General features: G+C 47.0%; 1 protein-coding gene across 1 annotated transcript in view; it reads right to left on the reverse strand.

The window, feature by feature from the left end:
* The window catches only part of ubtd1b (ubiquitin domain containing 1b), a 126,748-nt gene that overhangs the window by 23,975 nt on the left and 82,170 nt on the right, over positions 1-20,603 (reverse strand). Inside the window, exon 2 of the mRNA XM_072479656.1 lies at positions 5,584-5,811. Coding sequence (XP_072335757.1) covers positions 5,584-5,811 — 228 coding nt within the window. The remainder of the gene's footprint in view (positions 1-5,583; positions 5,812-20,603) is intronic.

Raw genomic sequence — 20,603 nt, forward strand, 5'->3', positions numbered from 1 at the left:
TCTCCACCCAACATTGTCTTCATGATGGCAACATCAGGCCATTTTGAGTGGGAACCAATTAGAATAAGAAACATACGCCCTTCAAACGATCCAACATAATCAACATGTACCCATTTGTCAGGCTTCTTCTGGGTGGACGGGTACATCGGGGCTGATGGCAGCAGCTTCTGGGTGGACGGGTACATCGGGGCTGATGGCAGCAGCTTCTGGGTGGACGGGTACATCGGGGCTGATGGCAGCAGCTTCTGGGTGGACGGGTACATCGGGGCTGATGGCAGCAGCATCTTGGTGGACGGGTACATCGGGGCTGATGGCAGCAGCTTCTGGGTGGACGGGTACATCGGGGCTGATGGCAGCAGCATCTTGGTGGACGGGTACATCGGGGCTGATGGCAGCAGCTTCTGGGTGGACGGGTACATCGGGGCTGATGGCTGCAGCTTCTGGGTGGACGGGTACATCGGGGCTGATGGCTGCAGCTTCTGGGTGGACGGGTACATCGGGGCTGATGGCAGAAGCTTCTGCACTTTGGCACAAGACAAACACATGACAATCCTCTCCTCAATTTCGACATCTAAACCCAGCCACCAAAAATAGCTCCTGACCATCTCTCCTTCACCCTGACAATACCCCAGTGGCCTTCATGTAATTGATTCAATACGCATATTCTTATTAATGGTGGAATAAAGACCCATTCCCCAGGAGGCGACTTGTCTGTACGGATAATGCAACTCTTCAGAGTGGAATATGGCTTTAACTCGGGGCTTGCTCCTGAAGTCTTTCCGCGTTGTTAGTGGAAGATGGTCTGTCAAGAAAATGAATTTCCTCTAATGCAGGCATTGATAGAATTTCCAAAAATGATTCCTACGGCTTATTTCTCTATCTGCGTGCAATTGCTTCAGGCTTTATTCCAGACCCTGGACATAAGAACAAGGAGGAGTAGAGGCAATTCAGCCCCTCGAGCCCGCTCTGCCGTTCGGTATGATCATGGCTGATCTTCTCTCGGCCTGAATTCCACTTTCCTGCCCGTTCTCCATAACCCTTCAACCCAGAAGGCCATAAGATATAGGAACAGAATTAGGCCACTCAACCCATCAAATTCTAATTACTAATGATAAGAACATAAGACGCGATGGCTATCAGCTTCTCTTCACCTGCGGGCATTATGTGGGAAACCACCACCCCAACCCCATAAGGTGATGAGTCCGTTGCAGGGGAATCTTTAGGACTACCTGGCTTCTTTTCACTCTAAAACAAGGCAAACGTGAGCTAAGCCGGTTTTCCTTTCGTATTTTGTCACACGATCAGCTCTAAATTTGTTGCTGCAGGGTAACTGCTATTCGAGTTATTTTGGGCAGTGCACGTGACAAACTTCTGTCCAAACTGCTTGTCTTCGGATTTCTCCATGAATTTTCGGTTTCTCCGGTGCCTGCAACTGTTTTTCGGTTCTCCCGTCGCGAGCTGTCGTGTAGCAACAATTTCAATTATTTATTTTTCTTTTCAGGTGCCTACACATGATGCTCATTGACCTCGTCTCCAGTTTTGATGTGGTGGTTTTAAAACTAAGTCTGTATGTCTCAGAGGTTCAAACAAACAAAGCTTTATTAAGATATTAAGGCCTTGGGGGCAGCACGGTGGCGCAGTGGGTTAGCCCTGCAGCCTCACAGCGCCGAGGTCCCAGGTTAGATCTCGGCTCTGGGTCACTGTCCGTGTGGAGTTTGCACATTCTCCCAGTGTCTGCGTGGGTTTCGCCCCCACAACACAAAGATCTGCAGGATAGGTGGACTGGCCACACTAAATTGCCCCTTAATTGGAAAAAAAATTAATTGGGTATTCTAAATTAAAAAAAAAAGATATTAAGACTTTGTTACACTGCCCGTTTCCCCGCGTAAACAACCAATGAGGGTGTGATTGGACTCTTTAAGTGCCTCTGTTCCACTGCAAGGCATGAGGAAATACTAAAACATTGAATACACAACAATAACTTCCGAGCTCTTCTACTCTTTATTTATAAAGTCCAGAATACTATGTGTGCTTTATTAACTCTCCATCTTCAATGATCTATTCACATATATACCCAGGTCCCTCTGGTCCTGCACCCCTTGATACATTTTCCCCTCATTGTATATTGTCTCTCCATGTTCTTCCTAACAAAACAAATCACCTCACATTTCTCTGCATTAAACTTCATCTGCCACCTATCTGCCACTCCACCAACTTGTCTATGTCCTTTTGAAGTTCAACAATGTCGTCCTCATAGTTTACAATATTTCTAAGTTAGAGTCATAGATGTTTACAGCATGGAAGCAGGCCCTTCGGTCCAGCTTGTCCATGCCGCCCAGTTTCTATCACTAAGCTAGTCCCACTTGCCTGCATTTGGCTCATTTCCCTCTATACCCACCCTACCCATGTAACTGCTTTTTAAAAGACAAAATCGTACCCGCCTCTACCACTACCTCTGGCAGTCTGTTCTAGATGCTTACCACCCTCTGTGAAAAAATTTCCCCTCTGGTCTCTTTTGTATCTCTCCACTCTCACCTTAAACCTATTCCCTCTAGTTCTACACTCCTCTACCTTTGGGAAAAGATGTTGACTATCTAACTTATCTCTGCTCCTCATTATTTTATAGACCTCTATAAGATCACCCCTAAGCCTCCTACGAGCCAGGGAAAAAAAGTCCCAGCTTATCGATTCCCAGCTTGGTTCGCTGTCAGTGCAGAGTCTGCGCGTTCTCCCCATGTGTGCGTGGGTTTTCTCCGGGTGCTCCGGTTTCCTCCCACGGTCCAAAGATGTGCAGATTGGGTGGATTGGTCATGCTAAATTGCCCATAGTGTCCAAAATTGCCCTTAGTGTTGGGTGGGGTTACTGGGTTATGGGGATAGGGTGGAGGTGTGGGCTTGGGTAGGGTGCTCTTTCAAAGAGTCGATAGGCCGAATGGCCTCCCTCTGCACTGTAAATTCTATGGTTCTATCCAGCCTCTCCTTATAACTCAAGACCTTCAAGTACTGGTAGAATCCTTGTAAATCTCTTCTGCACTCTTTCTAGTTTAACAATATCCTTCCTATAATAGGGTGACCAGAACTGAACACAGTATTCCATGAGTGGTCTTGTACAACTTCAACAAGACGTCCCAACTCCTGTATTCAATATTCTGACCAATAAAACCTAGCTTGCTGAATGCGTTCTTCACCACCCTGTCCACCTGCGACTCCACCTTCAAGGAGCTATGAACCTGTACTCCAAGATCTCTTTGTTCTGTAACTCTCCCCAACTCCCTACCATTAACTGAGTAGGTCCTGCCCTGATTTGATCTACAAAATGAACCACCTCATATTTATCCACATTAAACTCCATCTGCGATTCATCAGCCCACTGGTCCAATTGGTCGAGATCCTGTTGCAATCTTGTATAACCTTCTTCACGATCCAATCTTGGTATAACAGTGGCCCCAGCACCGATCCCTGAGGCACACCGCTGGTCACAGGCCTCCAGTTTGAAAAACAACCCTCCACAACCACCCTTGGGCTTCGGTCGCCAAGCCAATTTTGTATCCAATTGGCTACCTCGCCCTGGATTCCGTGAAATTTAACCTTTTGCAACAACTTACCATGCGGTACCTTGTCAAAGGCCTTGCTAAAGTTCATGTATACAATGTTGACCGCGCTGCCCTCATCTACCTTCTTGGTTGCCCCATCAAAAAACTAAATCAAATTCGTGAGACATGACTTTCCCCTTACAAAGTCATGCTGACTTTCCCTAATTAGCACTTGCCTGTATAAATGACTGTCGATCCTGTCCCTCAGAATACCTTCTAACAACTTACCTACTACAGAAGTAAAGTTCACCGGTCTGTAGTTCCCAGGCTTATCCCTACATCTTATCCCTGGAGCTGGTTTAGTTCAGCGGGCTAGACAGCTGGTTTGTGATGCAGAACAAGGCCAGCAACACGGGTTCAATTCCCGTACCAGCTGAGAATTCTGAATTCCCACGTGTACCCGAACAGGCGCCGGAATGTGGCGACTGGGGGCTTTTCACAGCAACTTCATTGCAGTGTTAATACAAGCCTACTTGTGACAATAAAGATTATTTATTTGTTACAGACCATTCTTAAACAAGGGCACAATATTTGCTACCCTCCAATCTTCAGGCACCTCTCCTGTCGCTGTCAATGATTCAAATATCTCAGGGGGTCGACAATTTCCTCCCTAGCCTCCCACAACGTCCTGGGATACATTTCATCAGGTCCCGGAGATTTATCTATTTTGATCCGCTTTAATACCTCCAGCACCTCCTTTTCTATAATATGTACACACCTCAAGACATCACTTTTTATTTCCCCAATTTCCCTAACATTCGTGCCTTTCTCAACAGTAAATACGGACGAGAAATATTAATTTAGGACCTCTCCCATCCCTTGTGGATCCACACATAGATGACCTTGTTTATCCTTAAGAGGCCCTCTTCTTCATCACTCTTTTTGCCCTTTATGGATCTTTAAATGTTCTTTGGATTTTCCTTTGCCTTATTTGCCAAAACACTCTCATGTCTCCTTTTTGCCCTCCTGATTTCTCGCTTAACACTACTCTGACAAGCCCTATACTCTTCAAGGTCTCCACTTGATCCCAGCTGCCTATGCATGTCATATGCCTCCTTCTTCCTTTTGACCATGGCCTCAATATCCTGAGTCATCCAGGGTTCCCTACTTCTACCAGCCTCACTCTTCACACCAAGAGGTATGTACTCACCCTGAACCCTAGTTAACATCCTTTTGAAAGACTCCCACTTACCAGCTGTCCCCTTGCCTGTAAACAGGCTCCCCCAATCAACTTTTGAAAGTTCCCGCCAAATACCATTGAAATGGTTTCAGATTTCCCACATCTGCAGTGTTTTATTTTTGCAAGGCAAAGGGGACCTTGAGACACATTCCAGAGGGAGTCAACAATCAGTTTCTGATGGAACAGGAGGAAAATTCATCCAGAGTGGAGTGTGCATACAGGTACATATTGCTAGGAATCACGGGATAGGTTAGACCAAAGCCATGGAAAGAATTTAAGTCTATTCACTAGGACACATGGAGCACAGTTGGATGTGTGGAGGCGGGAACCAAATTGTTGAATTTTGGATTAACGAGACACAGAAAGAGGCCATTAGCTCCAAATGCTTCGATCAGGTCTTTATGGACCACACAATCCTTCTGCCACCTTGCTTCATCTAACTGTATCAGAACCCTACATTTCAGTCGCACTCATGTATTTATCTAACTTCCTATTAACTTCAGCTATGCAGGGTGGGGTCAGCAAGAAGAACACTGAAGGTCACCCATCAAGATAGAAAGCTTCAGCAACGGTGAGGAAGAGATACATCATATCTGGGCAATACGCAGGTGTGCAAAAGCTCAATATACAAGGGCATAAGTATACCTTTTGAGGTTTCACAGATCTGAATTTAGATGTGGGGGAAGCTAGGGAGGATGCATCGCTGGTGGGAACTTAGGAAACTTCCTGACAATTTTGTGCATTTCAGTAGAAACGGTGTAGGATCCCAGAACATGCTACAAGACAGTGTTTGAAACTCTGCTGTGCTTACCATGCGGTAAGGTTATGCTGGCACCGTCTACTATAGCTTGGGCCAGTTCATGGTCATTGCATTCAATGGCATAGGCAGCCGCCTTAAGGGCATCCCAGATTTCTTTGCGACCTTCAAAAGCAGGTGCTGTATCCCAGAATTCATCTCTTTTACTCCTCAGTTGGCCATCCGTCATGGGATAATCACTTTTCCACTTTGGCCTCTCCTTCTTCAGTGGCTCATTTCGACCTGAAATCAAAAAAACAAACTTGAATCAGCAAAGAAACTGGGACAGACTGAAGGATAAGAATATTTTACTGAAGTTGCAATGAGGACAGGACCAGGTCATTAGCATTAATTTTGTCAACCAAGTGCAATACAAGTGGGTTTCCCATTCTCAGAAGCATTAATCTTTTTAAAAACGTTCAAAATGTGGGTTCGAATCATTCATGAAGCACTGAATGATCACTTGGAACGACTAGAAAATTGTATGTTTAACCATGATTTTGGGCAAGACTCATGCTAAACCAAGTAGTGTACTATGCGGTGCTGGATTTACCATCCAATACGTCCAGTCCTACAGGTCTATTGGACACCTATTACTAATACACTTAATTAACACCAGCAGATAGGACATGATAGCTGACTCGACAATTCTTATATTTAAAAAAAAAACTTCAATTTTTAAACATGGGTTCGAGCTGGGAGTTGCTGCTGAATCACTGAGCCAGCGTGTCAGACAGACTTTGTGCCACGGGCAATTTTAATTTGCAAAACAATCGGGCTGAACTAGACCAGGGAATGGGAAATCAGGTTGGGAAACTTAGGAAAAGGTGGCCCGCAATATCCGAAGGAGAGCTGGTATATTTGGCAATGCTGTGATTTTTGGTAGGCCTGCAGAGTCGAAAACAGACAATGTTGCAGCAATGCAAGAGCAACTAGTGCTAGTTTTAAATAAATAATTTGCAGGATGTGGGCACTGCTGGCGAGGTCAGCATTTATTGCTCATCCCTAATTGCCCCTGAGAAGGTAGTGGTGAGCTGTCTTTTTGAACCAATGCAGACCCCGAGGTGTAGGTACACCCAGAGTGCTGTTAGGGAGGTAATTCCAGGATTTTGAGCCAGAGACAGTGAAGGAACAGCGATATATTTCCAAGTCAGGATGGTGCGAGACTTAGATAGGAACCTTTAGGTGGTGGTGTCCCCAGGTATCTGTGCATTTCTAGATGGTAGTGATCGTGGGTTTGGAAGGTGCTGTCTAAGGAGCCTTTGTAAGTTCCTGTCGTGCATCTTGTGGATGATACACACGACTGCCACTGTTCTGGGGTGGTGGAGGGATTGAATGTTTGTGGAAGGGGTGCCAATCAAGTGGGCTGCTTTGTCTGGATGGTGTCAAGGCAAGTGGAGAATATTGTATTGCCTTCTTGACTTGCTCCTTGTAGACAGTGGACAGGCTTTGCGGTGTAAGGAGGGGAGTTACTTGCTATAAGGTGGCCTGCTCTGGCAGCCACAGTATTTGTATGGCTAGTCCAGTTATTTCTAGTCAACCCCATAGGATGTTGGTATTCAGTGATGGTAATGCAATTGAATGTCATGGGGCAATGGTTAGATCCTCTCTTGTTGGAAACGGTCATTGCCTGGTACTTGTGTGGCGCAAATGTTACTTGCCACTTGCTGCATTTGGACATGAACTGCTTCAGTATCTGAGAAGTCACGAATGGTGCTGGACTTTGTGCAATCACCAGCAAACATCCCCACTTCTGACCTTATGATGGAAAGGAGGTCATTGATGAAGCAGCTGAAGATGGCTAAGCAGAGGATACTACCCTGAGGAACTCCTGCAGTGCTGTCCTGGAGCGGAGATGATTGACCTTGAACCACTGCAGCCATTCTCCTTTGTGCTAGGCATGACTAACCAATGGCGGGCTTTCCCTTATTCCCACTGATTCCAGTGCCTGTCTGAAACAGTTGGGATGCAACGTAGCATCATGGCCCCCAAGTGTTCCCTCCTATGAAAAGTTACATCATCTGCAAGAGCCAAAAATTAAGATAAAAATAAATCCATGATGGCGCAAAATATCTGGGAAATTGGGAGAGTTGGAGTTTTGTAGGTCATTCTAAATTGTCCTGTGAACAATCACTCAAGAAAGAAAATGTTTCTTCGCTCATAGCTCTGTCCTCCAACATCTAGTAAAATTATTGTCCTCATCCTCAAATTTCTCCATAGCGTCTTTTCAGCTGAGCTTAGCAATCTAAAGTTTCAATGTGCAATGGCCTTCCTTGGGGGTAATATATCAGCGCGGATAAAGGGCTGGCTAACTAACAATAATTAGAGTCGAGATAAATGGGTCATTTTCAGATTGGCAAACTGGAACAAATGATGTGGCACATGAATCATTTTTGCTACCAATATGCAGAACACCGATGAGGCCACATCTAGTCTACACTGCACAGTTTTGGTCTCTTAAGGAATATATTTGCATTGAAGGCAGTTCAGAAAAGGTTCCCCAGGCAGATTTCTGGGATGAAAAGGTTGTTGATAAGGAAAGGTTGGATAGGTTGGGCCTGTATCATTTGGAGTTCAGAAGAATGAGAGGTGGTCTAATTGAAATATACTAAATCCCGAGGGGAATTAATAGGGTGGACGCCGAGAGGTGTTCATGCTCATGGGGGAATCTAGAGCTATGGTGCACAGATTAAAAATAAGAGGGAGAGCAGGTGGAATTTCTTTTCTCAGGGGGCCATTAATCTTGTAATCGGTCTATCCCAGCGACTGGGTTACTGAATATATTCAAGGTGGAGCGAGACAGCTTTCGACAAGACAGCCAAGGGTTATGGGGTTAGACGTGAAAGTGGAGTCAAGGTTACAATCAGATCAGCCATCACCTTATTGAGTAACAACATGGGCTCAAGGGGCCAAGTGGCCAACTCCTGATCCTATTGCTCAAGTTCTTCTGACATTTATCCACTGCAAACATGATCATCCTCCGTCAATTCTGCAAATATCACTCGCATCTCTATACTGAGAACCTTCTTTGCTGAATCTTCAAAGTCTCTTCCCCAAACTCCCATATCTTGCTTGTTCACTGCCTTGTTCCTCAGGAAAACAGGTCCTTAAAATATGGAAATCAAAGAACTGTGTGCAGTTCTTGAAGTATGGTCTAAGCAACGTTCTACATATTTAAAAGCAAAATACAGCAGATGCTGGAAACCTGAAATAACAGAAGATGCTGGACTCAGCAGGTATGGAGAGAAACAGACTAAACATTTCACATTCATATGACTCTTCTTTAAGAGTTCTAAAGAAGTCATATGGTTGTGAAACGTTAACTCGGTTTCCCTCTCCGAGGGACTTCCTGTGACATCACGCGAGAGCAAGTCGCACGAAAGGTCGCCCCTGCCAGCGTCCTGGTGTTTCTGATCCCCTTTGTCCACTTTTCGGGGGATTTTTGTGTTTACACTGAGCAGGCCGAACATCGGAACGGTTACTCGATGGAGGTATGTTGAAAATTGCACTGAAAAAGCTCACTGGAAAGAAGCCCCAGGCTGCTGCTCTGGCGAGGGAATCTGAGGGAGAGAAGATGGAAGAGGCAGTTGCGCCCATCACGATAGACACTTTGGCTGTGGTGGTTGCACAGGAGCTAGAAATGTTCTGGAAGCAGATGGACAGCATGGAAAGGAGTTGTGGGAGTCCTTCAAAGCCACTATTGAGGAGGCATTGGCCCCGAGTCGCGAGCAGCTGGGTAAGACGTCGAAGGCTGTGAAGGAGCAAGTCAAAACACGGAAAGGCCTGGAGGAGGCCTTGTCAAGGCATGAGGGGCAGCTTGCCTCGCCGGAGGCAGAGATACCGCTCGTGGCAGAGAACAACAAGGGGACTGAAAGCTAAAGTTTAGAATTTAGAAAACAGATTGAAGCGATTGAATCTCAGGATGGTGGGTTGCCGGAGGGAGTGGAGGGCTCAAGGCAAACTGAGGACTTTGTGGAGATTGGGGGGGGGGGGATGAAGTATTCGCCAATCCGGAGCAGGATAGGGCTCATATTGCATTCCGGCAGAAGTCAAGGTCGAATGAGCCACTAGGGAAAGTGATTATTCGCATCCATAGCTTCCCGGGTTAGTCCTGGAGTGGGCCAAAACCTCCACAATATTGACTGGGACGGACACAGTGCGAATCGACCACGACATCGGTAAAGAGGCGTGCGGGCCTTCAACAAGGCGACGGCACTGTTCTATTACAAAGGACTGCGATTCAGGGTGGTGTTTCCGGTGAAATTGCGAGTCACGATGGACTCGAAAGACCATTACGTTGAAACACCGGAGCAGGCAGAGGCCTTCATTAAAGAGAAAGAACTAGGACTGGTCAACTACTACGTGAGGGGGTCAATTGAAGGGTCCTACTGGGAATGGCAACTAATTATACAATATTTCAAGGAATTGGCCACTGTTAGCTGCCGGGGGGGGGGGGGGGGCGTACAGTTCAAGGGGAGTTAGGTAGATTAGTTTAGGACATGTTTTAATTTACGGTTGCTATTGTTTGTATATTTGTATAAAATGATAAAAGGTCGCTAACAACATATATTTTCCAAACTGTTTCCCCCTCCACAGATGCTGCCAGACCCTCTGAATCTTTCCAGCATTTTCTGTTTTTATTCTACATATCTAACATTCCTTCCCGATCCGTCAACTTTCTCTCTCCAGAAATGGAGTCCAGTGCTTGTTTGCATTTTATAAAGTGACCGTATTGATTTGTATTAATACTATGAGATGTGTGTTTTGGTACCTCTTGTTCCTCTAACCCTTCTAGATTATTATCCAAGAATATGTGGCCTCCATGTTCTTCCTGCAAAAATGCACCACTGCACACTTATCCATCAGTTCGTCAATTAAACACCCATCCAAATTTTTTAATGCCATCTTTTATTTTATCAGTTTACTTGTGTTCATTTTACTCCCATGTGGTGTTATCTGCAAATGCAGTAAATTGTACTTCAGGTTTCAAATCGTTAATGTACATTGTGAGTGACAGTGGTTCCAGCACTGTTCCCACCATTTGCCATCTGAGTATCTGCCCTTCTCCCCAATATTCTCAGTGTTCTGTTTTGTACCCAGTCTTCCTTCCATTGTTGCTTGTGCCCCAACTCCACATACTCCAAACTTTTCATGAGTTTACACATGAATATATTTGGATCCTTGAAAAGTTATTACATCTACTACATTACCCTTATCTACCCGTGGTTATTTGTTAAATACAATTTTTTAATTGTTTCGTGGGATGTGGCTGGGCCTGCATTTGTTGTCCATCCCTAATTGCCCTTGAGGGGACATTTAAGAATCAATTACAATGCTGTGGGTCTGGAATTATATGTAGGCCAGACCAGGTAAGGGTGGCAGATTTCCTTCCCTAAAGGACATCAGTGAATCAGTTGGGCTTTTACAACAATCAGCAATGGTTACCTTTAGAATCATAGAATTCCTACAGTGCAGGAGGCCATTTGGCCCATCGAGTATCACCGACCCTCTGAAAGAGCACCCTACCTAAACCCACTCCCCCGCCCTATCCCCGTAACCCCACCTAACCTGGACATCTTTGGACACCAATTTAGCATGGCAAATCCACTTCACCTGATGCCTGAGGAAACTGGAGCACTCGGAGGAAACACACGCAGACACAGCGATAAAGTACAAACTCCACAAAGACAATCACCTAAGGCTGAAATTGAACCCGGTTCCCTGCTGCTGAGGCAGCACTGCTAACCATTTAATTCCACATTTCTTTTTTAATTGAATTCAAATGAAAAAAAAAAAAGAAAAATTAAAATTGCTTATTGTCACAAGTAGGCTTCAAATGAAGTTACTGTGAAAAGCCCCTAGTCGCCACATTCCGCCGCCTGTTCGTCATCTGCTGTCGTGGGATTCAAACCTAGGTCCTCTCCGGTCTCTGAATTACAATTAGTGACAATACCACTACGCAATTGCTTTCCCAATGCAGTTGGCCTCTCAAATTAAATGCGATTGGTCAATAATGACCTCACCTTTTGAAATCAGTGCTGACCATTTTTTTGGGTTTCTATTATCTATCTTTTGGCCAGGATGACTGCCTTTTCCAAAACTATTTTGCCTCTCTCCATAGTTGGGTGTTTTTGTCACCATTATTTGTAACAGAAAAATATACATGCAGTTCTGGACACTGATGACATTACCCTATTGTAACTTCCACTCTCGACATTACTCTATTGTAACTTCCATTCTCAACTAATTAAAGGCCATTCAGCAACTTGGAGCAGGGATGGTGAATCAACAGGAAGTACAAGAGATCTGTTGAAAAATAAAAACTGCTACTCTGTACATTTGCTGTTGGCTGACATTTTAAGCTAAATGCACCTTTAGGTTCGCACTCAGAGAGTGCTCCAGACTTTCAGTTCAAAGGCTTGGAACAGAAAGTGTAATGTTGGAAGAACATTTTTTGAGGGGGTGACCAACAAGGTAGATGAGGGCAGTGCAGTAGACGTTATCTACATGGACTTTAGCAAAGCCTTTGACAAGGTACCGCATGGTAGGTTGTTGCAGAAGGTTAAAGCTCACGGGATCCAGGGTGAGGTTGCCAATTGGATTCAAAATTGGCTGGACGACAGAAGGTGGTTGTAGAGGGTTGTTTTTCAAACTGGAGATCTGTGACCAGTGGTGTGCCTCAGGGATCGGTGCTGGGTCCACTGTTATTTGTGATTTATATTAATGATTTGGATGAGAATTTAGGAGGCATGGTTAGTAAGTTTGCAGATGACACCAAGATTGGTGGCACAGTGGATAGTGAAGAAGGTTATCTAGGATTGCAACGGGATCTTGATCAATTAGGCCAGTGGGCCGACGAATGGCAGATGGAGTTTAATTTAGATAAATGTGAGGTGATGCATTTTGGCAGATCGAATCAGGCCAGGACCTACTCAGTTAATGGTATGGCGTTGGGGAGAGTTATAGAACAAAGAGATCTAGGAGTACAGGTTCATAGCTCCTTGAAGGTGGAGTCGCAGGTGGACAGGGTGGTGAAGAAGGCATTCGGCATGCTTGGTTTCATTGGTCAGAACATTGAATACAGGAGTTGGGACGTCTTGTTGAAGTTGTACAAGACATTGGTACGGCCACACTTGGAATACTGTGTGCAGTTCTGGTCACCCTATTATAGGAAGGATATTATTAAACTGGAAAGAGTGCAGAAAAGATTTACTAGGATGTTGCCAGGACTTGATGATTTGAGTTATAAGGAGAGGCTGGATAGACTGGGACTTTTTTCCTTGGAGCGTAGGAGGCTTAGGGGTGATCTTATAGAGGTCTATAAAATAATGAGGGGCATAGATAAGGTAGATAGTCAACATCTTTTCCCAAAGGTAGGGGAGTCTAAAACTAGAGGGCATAGGTTTAAGGAGAGAGGGGAGAGATTCAGAAGGGCCCAGAGGGGCAATTTCTTCACTCAGAGGGTAGTGAGTGTCTGGAATGGGCTGCCAGAGGTAGCAGTAGAGGCGGGTACAATTGTGTCTTTTAAAAAACATTTAGATAGTTACATGGGTAAGATGGGTATAGAGGGTTATGGGCCAAGTGCGGGCAACTGGGACTAGCTTAATGGTAAAAACTGGGCGGCATGGACTGGTTGGGCCGAAGGGCCTGTTTCCATGCTGTAAACTTCTATGATTCTAACATCACGGTTAAACCCAAGCCAATCAACTCTATTAAATCAAAAAGCTTGCCTAAACCCACTGTCCAGACTTCAGAAGAGCTATCAGTTGACTTGGGTGTCAGGCGCTGTTAGCACCCAATGGAAATATATCCACGTGTATGTGAGAACTGCCAGGGCGGCGGCGGCAGCCGGGGGGGGGGGGGGGGGGGGGGGGGGGGGGGGGGGGGGGGGAAGAGAATTGGAGGTGGGGACGAAGCATGAAAACAATGAGAGTTCACCAATTAAAATTAAACTGGGAGCAACACATTGACTTTCAATAAAGCTCATATTGATGTGTAAATAAGAAACAGAAAAATACAAAACATAATCATGATATTGTTAGTTTATGTGGAAGATATGACAAATGTCTTAGGCATGCAACACATACTGGCAGCAAACATAAAAGCTTGGGAGTGTCAGGTGTATATGTACACATGCCTTAACACGCACAACTACCAGGACTATGCTGGCACCAGAAAGTGGAAACTCAAATGTAGTTTAACCCTCAGTGGTATGTATTTAAAAGGCTTGCCAGCACCACTCAATTTATCTGAACTTTTCTTTCTAACCTTTGTGCCTTGCACCGTCATCCCACAATCTGACTCCATAAATCAGAAAGAAAATCTAGTTAGATCAAATCAGCTGAGTATACTAGATACATTGCAAATCCTTTTCAACCCATACCATGCTTATTGTAGCTTTCTTTTGCATTAAAGACATTCAACACCCCTGATTGTTTAAAAATACATTTAGAGTATCCAATTTTTTTTTTCCAATTAAGGGGCAATTTAGCATGGCCAATGCACCTGTACTGCACATCGTTGGGTTGTGGGAGTGAGACCCACACAGACATGGGGAGAATGTGCAAACTCCACACGGACAATCACAGGGCCAGGATTGAACCCGGGACCTCGGCGCCGTGAGGCAGCAGTGCTAACCACTGTACCACATGTCACCCCTTCAACATCCCTGGTGCTGCAACCAGCAACAAAACTAGCAAAATAACCATCGCCAGAATTTCTTCTGCCTTGGTGGAGAAGTAAAATTGTGGGGAAATCCGAGGCACCAACCCCATAGGCTGCTCAGCCGACCCGACCTGTTGACAAAGCAGATCGCTACACTGCTGTCAACTGGAAGATTTAGCCACAAAATCCAATAAGTACAGCTATAAATTCACTAGAACATGACACTAATAACAGGAGCAAATTGAAAATAACTTCAGCCTAATCATACTGCAGAAAGTCAAAAATCTTGCATTAATGCAAATCTAGTGGCAAGTCATCGAAGCTGGATTGAAGCAAGCAGTGGGAAAGCTCTCAGAGGACAGAGGCGCACTCAACTTTGGTGGATTTCGACTTCCGGGTGCGGCGATGACCAGCTGAGTCGCACATTTCGGCAGCTCCCTGTGAAACGGACTTTTGGGCTCTTGATAGGAGCCCCAACGGTAATTTTGACGGCTAAAAACACTGTGTGGTAAACCAGAAGGGAATCCCCCCTGGATACGGATGGAAAAAGGAGAGGGAAGTGGCCAGATTGCAGTGGATCCTTTAGAACAGCGGCAAGGAAGGCAAGCAAAAACCAAGATGGCGTCGGAAGGTGGCAGTTTAACATGGGGCCCTGAACAACAAGAGTTCTTGAAATGCTGTGTGGAAGAGATCAAAAAGGAAATGAAGAAAGAGCTGTTGGCCCCGATACTACAGGCGATCGAAGGGCTAAAGGAGGAACAAAAGACCCAGGAGCGGGAGCTTCGGGTCATGAAGGCAAAGGCAGCCGAGAATGAGGACGATATACAGGGCCTGGTGGTGAAGACGGAGACGCAGGAGGCACATCAGAAACGATGTGTGGAAAGGTTGGAGGCACTGGAAAACAACGCAAGGAGGAACAACCTGAGGATTCTTGGTCTTCCTGAAGGTGTGGAGGGAGCGGACGTCGGGGCATATGTGAGCACGATGCTGCACTCGTTAATGGGAGCGGAGGCCCCGGCGGGTCCGTTGGAGGTGGAGGGAGCATACCGAGTGATGGCGCGAGGACCGAGAGCAGGAGAAATTCCCAGAGCCATAGTGGTGAGATTCCTCCGTTTTAAGGATAGAGAAATGGTCCTTAGATGGGCGAAGAAAACTCGGAGCAGTAAATGGGAGAACGCGGTGATCCGCGTTTATCAAGACTGGAGTGCGGAGGTGGCGAGAAGGAGGGCGAGCTTTAATCGGGCCAAGGCGGTGCTTCATAAAAAGACGACAACATTTGGAATGCTGCAACCGGCAAGACTGTGGGTCACATATCGAGAGAGGCACCACTACTTTGAGACAGCGGATGAAGCGTGGACTTTTATTGTGGAAGAAAAACTGGAATGAGCGGGTTATTAAAAAGAACGTTCGAACAAAGTGGTGGGGCGAATGTGGGGGGCAAAGAGGGGTTTTATGTACTAATCCTGCGATGCGGTAACTTTTCTCTCTCCCACAGGTGGTGATGGGGGGAGGAGGGGAGGTGGAGGAGATGGGGCGTTGGCCATTGGGGGCGGGGCCAAGGGAGAAGCGCGGGCTTGGTTCCCGCGCTATGATAATCATGGCGGGAATAGAGAAGCAGGAAGGAGGGGGCGTCGCACGGTGCGAGCCGAGGTCACGGGGGGGGGGGGGGGGAGCCGAGGTCAGCCAGAGTTTGCTGACTTCTGGGAGCAACATGGGGGGAGTAATTACGCTAGCGGGGGATCTAGCGGGGGGGGTGGGAGGGGGGAATTACTGGGTTGCTGCTGCTGGGGAGAGGGGGGAGCTGGTATGGGAGAGGATGGGCGGGGGGGGGCACCGCCTGGGGGAGATACAGCTGCGTGGGAACCGGGTGAGGAGCTGGAAAAAGGTGATGGCTAATCGACAAGGGGGGGGGGTAGGAAGCCCCCCAACTCGGCTGATCACGTGGAACGTGAGAGGGCTGAACGGGCCGATAAAGAGGGCACGGGTACTCGCACACCTTAAGAAACTTAAGGCAGATGTGGTTATGTTACAGGAAACGCACCTGAAACTGATAGACCAGGTTAGGCTACGCAAAGGATGGGTGGGGCAGGTGTTCCATTCGGGGCTAGATGCGAAAAACAGGGGGGTGGCTATATTAGTGGGGAAGCGGGTAATGTTCGAGGCAAAGACTATAGTGGCGGATAACGGGGGCAGATACGTGATGGTGAGTGGCAAACTACAGGGGGAGACGGCGGTTTTGGTAAACGTATATGCCCTGAACTGGGATGATGCCAATTTTATGAGGCGGATGCTAGGACGCATTCCGGACCTAGAGATGGGAAAGCTGATAATGGGGGGAGATTTTAATACGGTGTTGGAACCAGGGCTGGATAGGTCGAAGTCCAGGACTGGAAGGAGGCCGGCAGCAGCCAAGGTACTTAAAGATTTTATGGAGCAGATGGGAGGTGTAGACCCGTGGAGATTTAGCAGACCTAGGAGTAAGGAGTTCTCGTTTTTCTCCTATGTCCATAAAGTCTACTCGCGAATAGACTTTTTTGTGCTGGGTAGGGCATTGATCCCGAAGGTGAGGGGAACGGAGTATACGGCTATAGCCATTTCGGATCACGCTCCACACTGGGTGGACTTGGAGATAGGGGAGGAAACAGGAGGGCGCCCACCCTGGAGAATGGACATGGGACTAATGGCAGATGAGGGGGTGTGTCTAAGGGTGAGGGGGTGCATTGAAAAGTACTTGGAACTCAATGATAATGGGGAGGTCCAGGTGGGAGTGGTCTGGGAGGCGTTGAAGGCGGTGGTTAGAGGGGAGCTGATATCAATAAGGGCACATAAAGGGAAGCAGGAGAGTAAGGAACGGGAGCGGTTGCTGCAAGAACTTTTGAGGGTGGACAGACAATATGCGGAAGCACCGGAGGAGGGACTGTACAGGGAAAGGCAAAGGCTACATGTAGAATTTGACTTGCTGACTACAGGCACTGCAGAGGCACAATGGAGGAAGGCACAGGGTGTACAGTACGAATATGGGGAGAAGGCGAGCAGGTTGCTGGCACACCAATTGAGGAAAAGGGGAGCAGCGAGGGAAATAGGGGGAGTGAGGGATGAGGAAGGAGAGATGGAGCGGGGAGCGGAGGGAGTGAATGGAGTGTTCAAGACATTTTATAAAAAATTATATGAAGTTCAACCCCCGGATGGGAGGGAGAGAATGATGGGCTTCTTGGATCGGCTGGAATTTCCCAAGGTGGAAGAGCAGGAAAGGGTGGGACTGGGAGCACAGATCGAGGTAGAAGAAGTGGTGAAAGGAATTAGGAGCATGCAGGCGGGAAAGGCCCCGGGACCGGATGGATTCCCAGTCGAATTCTATAGAAAATATGTGGACTTGCTCGCCCCGGTACTGACGAGGACCTTTAATGAGGCAAAGGAAAGGGGACAACTGCCCCCGACTATGTCTGAAGCAACGATATCGCTTCTCTTAAAGAAGGAAAAGGACCCGCTACAATGCGGGTCATATAAACCTATTTCCCTCCTAAATGTAGATGCCAAGGTCCTGGCCAAGGTAATGGCAATGAGAATAGAGGAATGTGTCCCGGGGGTGGTCCACGAGGACCAAACTGGGTTTGTGAAGGGGAGACAGCTGAACACGAATATACGGAGGTTGTTAGGGGTAATGATGATGGCCCCACCAGAGGGAGAAACGGAGATAGTAGTGGCGATGGATGCCGAGAAAGCATTTGATAGAGTGGAGTGGGATTATTTGTGGGAGGTGTTGAGGAGATTTGGTTTTGGAGAGGGGTATGTTAGATGGGTGCAGCTGTTGTATAGGGCCCCAGTGGCGAGCGTGGTCACGAATGGACGGGGATCTGCATATTTTCGGCTCCATAGAGGGACAAGGCAGGGATGCCCTCTGTCCCCATTATTGTTTGCACTGGCGATTGAGCCCCTGGCGATAGCGTTGAGGGGTTCCAAGAAGTGGAGGGGAGTACTTAGGGGAGGGGAAGAGCACCGGGTATCTTTGTATGCGGACGATTTGCTACTATACGTGGCAGACCCGGCGGAGGGGATGCCAGAAATAATGCGGATACTTGGGGAGTTTGGGGATTTTTCAAGGTATAAATTGAACATGGGGAAAAGTGAGTTGTTTGTGGTGCATCCAAGGGAGCAGAGTAGAGAAATAGAGGACCTACCGTTGAGGAAGGTAACAAGGGACTTTCGTTACCTGGGGATCCAGATAGCTAAGAATTGGGGCACATTGCATAGGTTAAATTTAACGCGGTTGGTGGAACAGATGGAGGAGGATTTCAAGAGATGGGATATGGTATCCCTGTCAATGGCAGGGAGGGTGCAGGCGGTTAAGATGGTGGTCCTCCCGAGATTCCTCTTTGTGTTTCAGTGCCTCCCGGTGGTGATTACGAAGGCTTTTTTTTTTTTTAAAAGGATTGAAAAGAGCATCATGGGTTTTGTGTGGGCCGGGAAGACCCCGAGAGTGAGGAAGGGATTCTTACAGCGTAGCAGGGATAGGGGGGGGCTGGCACTACCGAGCCTAAGTGAATATTATTGGGCCGCTAATATTTCAATGGTGAGTAAGTGGATGGGAGAGGAGGAGGGAGCGGCGTGGAAGAGATTAGAGAGGGCGTCCTGTAGGGGGACTAGCCTACAGGCTATGGTGACAGCCCCATTGCCGTTCTCACCGAGGAACTACACCACAAGCCCAGTGGTGGTGGCTACACTGAAGATTTGGGGACAGTGGAGACGGCATAGGGGAAAGACTGGAGCCTTGGGGGGGGTCCCCGATAAGAAACAACCATAGGTTTGCCCCGGGGGGAATGGATGGGGGATATGGAATGTGGCAAAGAGCAGGAATAACGCAACTGAAAGATCTGTTTGTGGATGGGAAGTTCGCGAGTCTGGGAGCGCTGACCGAGAAATATGGGTTGCCCCAAGGTAATGCATTCAGGTATATGCAACTGAGGGCTTTTGCGAGGCAACAGGTGAGGGCATTCCCGCAGCTCCCGACACAAGAGGTGCAGGACAGAGTGATCTCAAAGACATGGGTGGGGGATGGTAAGGTGTCAGATATATATAGGGAAATGAGGGACGAAGGGGAGACTATGGTAGATGAACTAAAAGGGAAATGGGAAGAAGAGCTGGGGGAGGAGATCGAGGAGGGGCTGTGGGCAGATGCCCTAAGCAGGGTAAACTCGTCGTCCTCGTGTGCCAGGCTAAGCCTGATTCAGTTTAAGGTATTACACAGGGCACATATGACTGGAGCACGGCTCAGTAAATTTTTTGGGGTGGAGGATAGGTGTGCGAGGTGCTCGAGAAGCCCAGCGAATCATACCCATATGTTTTGGTCATGCCCGGCACTACAGGGGTTTTGGATGGGGGTGACAAAGGTGCTTTCAAAAGTAGTAGGAGTCCGGGTCGAACCAAGCTGGGGGTTGGCTATATTTGGGGTTGCACAAGAGCCGGGAGTGCAGGAGGCGAGAGAGGCCGATGTTTTGGCCTTTGCGTCCCTAGTAGCCCGGCGCAGGATATTGCTAATGTGGAAAGAAGCCAAGCCCCCGGGGGTGGAGACCTGGATAAATGACATGGCGGGGTTTATAAAGCTAGAGCGGATTAAGTTCGTCCTAAGGGGGTCGGCTCAAGGGTTCACCAGGCGGTGGCAACCGTTCGTCGAATACCTCGCAGAAAGATAGACGGAATGGGAAAAAGAAGGCAGCAGCAGCAGCCCAGGATCCGGGGGGGGAGGAGGAACCAGAAGGACTCTCAGGGTTGTTAATATATACTGTATAGTATGTATAGGTCGTTGCTACAGATAATTATATATTGGACTGTTAAATTATATTTTTGGAGAGTGTTACCTGTGACAAGGCAGTTGCCAATTAGGGCTAGTTTTTATTTTTGTTATTTATTATTTATTCATTTTTTGTTTATAAAATAGGTCATTGTTATTTGTGTTGTTATAATATTGTGTAAAGGATGCACAATGTACTGTGTTGGTTGACCAAAAATTTTCAATAAAATATTTAATTAAAAAAAAAAACTTTGGTGGATTTCCATAACTTAATTGACATGTAGAAAGTTCCTGGCACTGTTGGGTGCGACACCAACCTTTACAAATTGGACCATACAAAATCCAACTAATAAAACAGTAGTTTGAGGTTGGGGAAGCCATAATTCCAATGTACTGAAATGACGTCTCCTCAAAGTGAGGGGGATTCAATAAGAGTTGAATAAATAATTGGATTATTTGAGAGAAGGCGACGTAGGAAGCTTGGCCTTGGAATTACTACAGGAGTGTTCCGGCACAGCCAGGAAACCCACAGATCCTCAATGCTTCATGAGGCCGAAATTAAATCTGCAAACTAATATTTCCA

Source organism: Scyliorhinus torazame, chromosome 16 (genome assembly GCF_047496885.1).
Source record: "Scyliorhinus torazame isolate Kashiwa2021f chromosome 16, sScyTor2.1, whole genome shotgun sequence".
In the NCBI taxonomy this organism is placed as follows: Eukaryota; Metazoa; Chordata; class Chondrichthyes; order Carcharhiniformes; family Scyliorhinidae; genus Scyliorhinus; species Scyliorhinus torazame.